Source organism: Phaethon aethereus, assembly GCF_964289735.1.
Source record: "Phaethon aethereus genome assembly, chromosome: 26".
Classification (NCBI taxonomy): Eukaryota; Metazoa; Chordata; class Aves; order Phaethontiformes; family Phaethontidae; genus Phaethon; species Phaethon aethereus.
The window spans coordinates 3,113,472-3,119,554 of record NC_138602.1 but is presented as its reverse complement, the minus strand read 5'-3'; the positions used below and the strand labels follow the sequence as shown (position 1 = coordinate 3,119,554).

The window sequence follows — 6,083 nt, the reverse complement described above, 5'->3', positions numbered from 1 at the left end:
AGGAAGTGGCTGGGGTCGGTAACAGCGTCCTCTGATACCTTTCTCTAATGGCCGCTCACAAGCAGGGTTGTGCCAACAGGTAGCGTGGCAGCTGAAGCAGCTGGCTACAACCAGAGATCACAGCAGCATTTGGGTTTTTGCAATGCAAGGTGGATGATATTTATGCAAATCCTCCCTCCCTCCGTTCTCTGTGCTGCCTTCTGATCCCACCTTCTCCTTCCCTGACACCCCGAGCTTTCAGATGTGCACTGAAATTGGCTGTGCTTCAGTTCTCTGCGGGTCAGTGACTGTTCCCCTTGCCCGTCTACTCAGCAAATGCTCTCTTCTTGTTTTTATTTACCTGGTCAACAGGAACTGCAGTTCTGGGGAGGGGGGATTGAGCAATTGCACCTCAGGGGAGCACATACCCCCCCTCAAGCCAAGGGTTCTGCAAGGGGCAAAAAGATTTAAAAAAAAAAAAACAACACAACAACCAAACCCGAAAAAAACAAAACATAAAACCCCACCCAAATGAACCACGTTGACTTGCCCTGGAGTATTTTAAGTGCGTATTATGAAAAGAAAATATTTTTATGGATTCTTATTCTTTTATAATTATGAGTGTAAGATGTAGCGACTCATTAAAATATTGGAAAGAGACATGCTGGCTGGCATTTGTGCCTGGCTTTGGAGTGCAGGAGAGGGCTGGGGAGGAAATGGCAGCTGGCTCACGATAGCCAAAGCTGTGTCTGTGGTAAAAGCAAAGTGCTCTGTTTGGTTTCTGTGCCGAGCAGTGGAGAGAATATTAAATCCCTGATGTTCCTCGGGGGAAGCATGATCCAAGCAACTGAAGGTACGGGGTGGAGAGTTGGGAATCCTGGACCGTGTTCTTGGCTCTGCCATTAAGGCGCTGCATGACCTTGAGCGAGTCAGACATCTCGTCCTTGCAGATACCAGCCACGGTGCTGGCGGTCGGTACCTTGCCCGGCGCCCCGACTCACTCCGACTTCCTAGGGGGACGCAGCTGCTCTGATCCAAGCGCTTGCAAGCGCTCGCAGCTCTGATCCCACGCGAGAACACAGGGAGCTGCTTTTTGCAGGTGCAGAGCCTGCCCATGCTCGCCCTCTCTGGAGCTTAAAGCTTACAAAACCTGGCCTTGCTGTTTTCATTTCTATATGGGAGTCAGGCATTAATTAAACTACTATTAGATGCCTTGAGGGCGCAAGCTGGAGGCTTCTGTTTTAAATGCAAAGCATCTTACAGCTGGAGCATTTTGTTTTCTGAAGATGGCTGTGAGCATAGTTGTTGCCTCCTACTTGTCCCTGTGCCCGAATAATTGTCCTGACTATTGCAGTTGTATTTTATCTTCTACCACGCACCCCGCTGAGTAACTTCTGGTGTAGCTTTTGAGGTCGGAGGGGCGGAAGGGGACGTAGTGGAGGAAGTTGCACATCTCTCAAGTTTCCTTGAGAGAAACCTGCAGACAGAGAAGTTGCTCCCCTTTCTCCCTGCCTTCTTTAGAGCCGGGTGGGTGCCAGTGGATGGTAAGAAGCTTTATTTTGCAGGGTTTGTTTCTTCTCAGTCTTTTAACTGCTTTTTCCTGTCCCGAAAGAGCAAGTGTTTCTTAAAATGTCTGCAATACACTCTTAAAATGCTCTTGTCTAGAAGAGTTTACGAATCTGTCAGCTCCTTTGATCCTCCAAGCTTCCTTCTGAAGCTGTAGGATTATTTGACACCATAAAAAGGAGTCGGTTTTCTTCTTTTGAGCCTTGAGAATCCTGAGAGGCATTAACTGGGAAATCACCTACTGCAGTCCTGAGCTTTTCAATATGTAACAGGCTCTGCCAGGGATTGAAATACAGATGATGTGGGAGGCCCCCACCCAGCTGTCCTGCGGGAAAGGTAGTGGGAATATGAAGCACGATGCCACTGGGTTCATGAGATCTCTCTCGGATAAAGGAGTTGCAGCTGTAGCATGAAGTTGAGTTAATTTCCTGAGCGAGCAGTAACGGCCGGAGGAAGCGGCGGGTGCTGGGGAAACTGGGCACAAATGAGTCTTCTTCAAGGCTTGGGACTAAGCATGAGAGGGGCTTGGGAGGCATTTCTCCCACAAAAACTCAACATGTGGGGCTTTATTTTTAGGAGGAGGATGTGAAGGGAGAACAGATGTTCTTGATGACTTGTTTTTAAAACAAAAACAGTGCTCAAGCTACAAATTATCTCAGAAAAGCCACCGGTTGCCCTGAAAGATGCTTGAATGGAAAACTTTCAGGCATCTCTGTTCCCAAAGCATGTGGAATAAAGGTGCGACAATGGCTCTCGCTCCTGGAAAGCCACGTCAGTGGAAACTCTGTGTTTGGTGATTAGGGGTGTCTCGGGCATTTGATCTCTGTCCTCTGCCCAGGCACTGCCGTGTGCTCCGTGGCTTTTGCAGAGCAGCACCCCCAGAATAACTGAAGTTACTCAGAAATACCAGGGTCCATCAAAGGAGGCGTGGGGCGTGCGGCGGCGATGTGAGGAAGACAAATGGCTGCCGTGGAGGGGGGCCGGGCTGGGGCTGGGGGAGGGCTGTGTGTGAATGCTGGCAATAAGAAAGGGTGTAAATTGATATTGGAAAATCCTCACGGAGGGATTTTGGTGAAGCACGTACGCACGGGCATCCTGCCTTCATGCTGGGACAGATGCGAGGCTTCAGTCATCGGCGTGGAGTGGCAGCTCCTTCGCCTCCCCACCTCTGTATAAAAACCTCTTATCTCTGGTTCCAGCTCGAGCCCTTTGCTCAGAGGCTGGCACAGTTTTCTGCTGGTGCAGATTTCCACTGGCTTTCAAGTGAAAATGGCTTCGTCCTGGCCCAGCAGCCACAGCTCTTGCTCCACTGGGCTCTCCTGCTTTGCCTCGAGTCCCAGAGCTGCTCTGGGTTGGAGTTCAGAGGATGAGTTGTCTCCAGCAAACAGGCAAACCTTGCTCTGGAGGGGTCCAGATATCACACTGCCTTCTCCGCTCATCCTGCTGCTTGGGGCTTGATCCTGCTGGGTGCTGGGTCCCCAAGCAGGGGCAGTTAGCTGTGCTCCTTGGTGGTGTGCAGGGAGTGCTGCTGCAGCGGGGGATGCTGCTGTGGGAAGGGAAGAGAGGGACAGTCAGGTGGCAGAGAAAACCAGTGGGATTTTGCAAATAAAGAGTGGGGAGAGGCCGGAGGGAGCGTAGTGGGGCAGGAAGAGCGGAGAGCCAGCACCGTCCCTGCCGCTCTCACTGCCCTTTTGTCTGTGTTTGCCTCCTCCTGCCGTCCAGGCTCTGCTCTCTCACAAAGCCGCTCGTCACCCTCCTAAAAAGGACAGTTAAATACCACCCAAAGGACAGCTAAGATCTCCTCAAACTCCTGCCAAAACAGCAGCATGGCCATGCAAAAGCTGGAACCAATGGGTCTCTCTTCCCTCTGGCTTGGCTGCTCTGTTTGCATTTCTCTGCCTCCCACTTCACCTCTAATCTGGGCTTGGAAGGACTTGTCCTTCTCCTAGCTCGTGGCCCCAGCTGGTAGCCACGGGGCTCAGCCTGGGGATCCCCCCTGACCCCGCTCTCGCCTTTCCCCCCAGCTAGAGGCCATGGCTGTGCTGCTGGGGCTGCTGCTGGCCCTGCTGGGCTGCACCGCGGCATTGGATCCTGCCCTGGAGGAGGCCTGGGAAGGGTGGAAGAGCTTCCATGCCAAGGAGTACCCAGGGGTAGGTCCTGCCTCCCCCCCCTCCCTAGGCCTCCCGGCATGTGCCGGCGCTGGCCCCAGGGAGTCTCACCCAGATCCACCTGTGTGCACCCACTCCATCCCATGTCCCCATGCTTTTGGGGGACATTTCTGATCCTGCTGCCGCTCTGCCCCATGGCAGGAGGTTGAGGCTGCCCGCAGGGAGGTCTGGGAGAAGAACCTGCAGCGCATCCAGCAGCACAACTGGGAGGAGTCGCAGGGGCAGCACGCTGTCCGCCTGGCCATGAACCACTACGGGGACCTGGTACCTGCCAATGTGCCTGGCACCTTTCCCGGGGACCCCTCCCTGCACTCAGGCCCTGATCCAGGGACTGGGGATCCCTAACCTGCTCTGCTGGGAGCTGCAGGTGCCCCTGGGTTGCCACTTGGGGGTCAACTGGCTGGTGGGGAGCTGTGGTGGTGCCGGCTGGGTGCTGGTGGCATCACTTGAGTTTTTCCTTGGCGACCTGCAGACGGACGAGGAGTTTAACCAGCTCCTGAACGGCTTCACCCCGGCGTGGCAGGAGGAGCCAGCGCTGCTCTTCCAGGCTTCGGCAGCCCGGAAGACCCCGGCAGCCGTGGACTGGCGGGCAAAGGGCTATGTGACGCCAGTGAAGAACCAGGTGGGCACAGGGCAGGGGTCCAGCCAGGGCTGTGCGATGGGTGCTGGGAGTCTGGGCAGCAGAAACAAGCAGCTGCATCCTCCCAAGCACCAAAAAACCTCTGGGCAACCCTGAGAAGCAGCTCCCATAGTTTTGGCTGCTGCAGTTTTGCAGCTGAAGAGTTGGAGAGCAGCGCCAGGGGGGTCACAGCATCCATCTCTGGTGGGTTTTGAGGTGATGCTGTGACCACCCCGCACTGTCCCAATCTCACCCAGGGGCACTGTGGGTCGTGCTGGGCGTTCAGTGCCACGGGGGCCTTGGAGGGGCTCGTCTTCAACCGGACAGGGAAGCTGGTGGTCCTGAGCGAGCAGAACCTCATCGACTGCTCCCGAAAGCTGGGCAACAACGGCTGCCATGGTGGCTACATGACCCGTGCCTTCCAGTACGTGCGTGACAACAGCGGCTTGAACTCGGAGCACATCTACCCCTACATGGCCACAGTAAGGGACGGCAGGCAGCCCCGGGGACATGGCAGAGTGGTGCCGGTGGGCCCCAGCCGCAGCGTCACTCTCTCCCTCCTCTCAGGACACCTCCAGCTGCCGATACAACCCCCGGGACAGGGCAGCCAACTGCTCCGCTGTCTGGCTGGTGGCCCAGGGCAGCGAGGCGGCGCTGGAGCAGGCAGTGGCAGCCGTGGGCCCTGTGTCCGTGGCAGTGGATGCCAGCAGCTTCCAATTCCACTTTTACAAGTCAGGTACCGTCTCTCTCTTTGTGGCATGGATGGGTAAACTGAGGCAGGGCTGCCTCGCTGCGAGGGGTGGGCTGCTGAGCCCTTGTTGAGCCCCAAAGTTTCCCCAGGGTGCCCAGCCCAGGGGAATAGGATCCAGCACCTTGCTTTCACATGGAGAAGAAGGGATCAGGGCTGGCCCCCAGCTCATCCCAGCTCTGCTCTTCCCAGGCATCTTCAGCAGCATGTTTTGCAGCCAGCGGGTGAACCATGGGATGCTGGCCGTGGGCTACGGCACGAGCCAGGAGCGCGGGCATAACGTGAGCTACTGGATCTTAAAGAACAGGTAGGGGCTGAGGGTGTCCCCCCCAAACCTGCCGCCCCTTTCACCCCCACACACAGCCTGTCTCCCCGCTCCCGCCGGGGTCGGAGCTGCATGGCAGGAGCACCCCTGTCCCACAGGGTGCTCTGGCTCCCATCCCCATCTCGCTCGCCCTCCCGGCGTGGGGCGGGTTCTCCGTGCGTGGGAACGCGGATGTGCTCATTCTCCATCTCTTCCTGCAGCTGGTCGGCGGCGTGGGGTGAGCAGGGCTACATCCGCCTGCTGAAGGGCGCCGACAACCACTGCGGGGTGGCCAACCAGGCCAGCTTCCCCGCGCTGTGAGCCAGGACCTCCCTCCCTGCCCTGGCTGCGGATCCACGGCCGTTTCCTTCTAGAAAGGGGCTTTTGTTTTTGTGTGGCGAGAAGCAATTAAAAGCAGTACGGCTAATCGCTCTGCGCCTGCAAATGGAGGCCGGGCCCGGTTTGGTGGCTGAGGCAAGGCTGATGCAGATGGTCATTTTCCTGGAGGGAAAGGCAAAGCTCCTTCCACACAATGCTAGGCGAGCGGCGCTTTTTCCGCACTTTTTCTCCCAGCCTGGCCATCTCTCTCCTCTCCTGCGGCCCCTTTTCTTTCCAGCTGAATCCCACAGGCCTCCAGCCAGGCCATGGCTGCAGCTCTGCCCCTGCACACCCAGCTCTCTTAAAAATAGGGCTTCACCC

General features: G+C 56.5%; 1 protein-coding gene across 2 annotated transcripts; it reads left to right on the top strand.

Annotated features, from left to right (window-relative positions):
- Positions 1–3,578: 3,578 nt before the first annotated feature.
- LOC309413823 (procathepsin L-like) lies at positions 3,579–5,805 on the top strand (the record flags this gene model as incomplete). Of its 2 annotated transcripts, XM_082011038.1 has the most annotated exons (7): positions 3,579–3,695; positions 3,855–3,977; positions 4,186–4,335; positions 4,590–4,814; positions 4,900–5,068; positions 5,273–5,387; positions 5,606–5,805. In XM_082011038.1, the coding sequence occupies 7 exons, from the start codon at positions 3,579–3,581 to the stop codon at positions 5,703–5,705; spliced, it is 999 nt and encodes a 332-aa protein (XP_081867164.1). In that variant the 3' UTR covers positions 5,706–5,805. The 2 variants fall into 2 exon arrangements, with proteins under 2 accessions (XP_081867164.1, XP_081867165.1); XM_082011039.1 differs by lacking the exon at positions 4,590–4,814.
- Between the last annotated feature and the right edge of the window lie 278 nt (positions 5,806–6,083).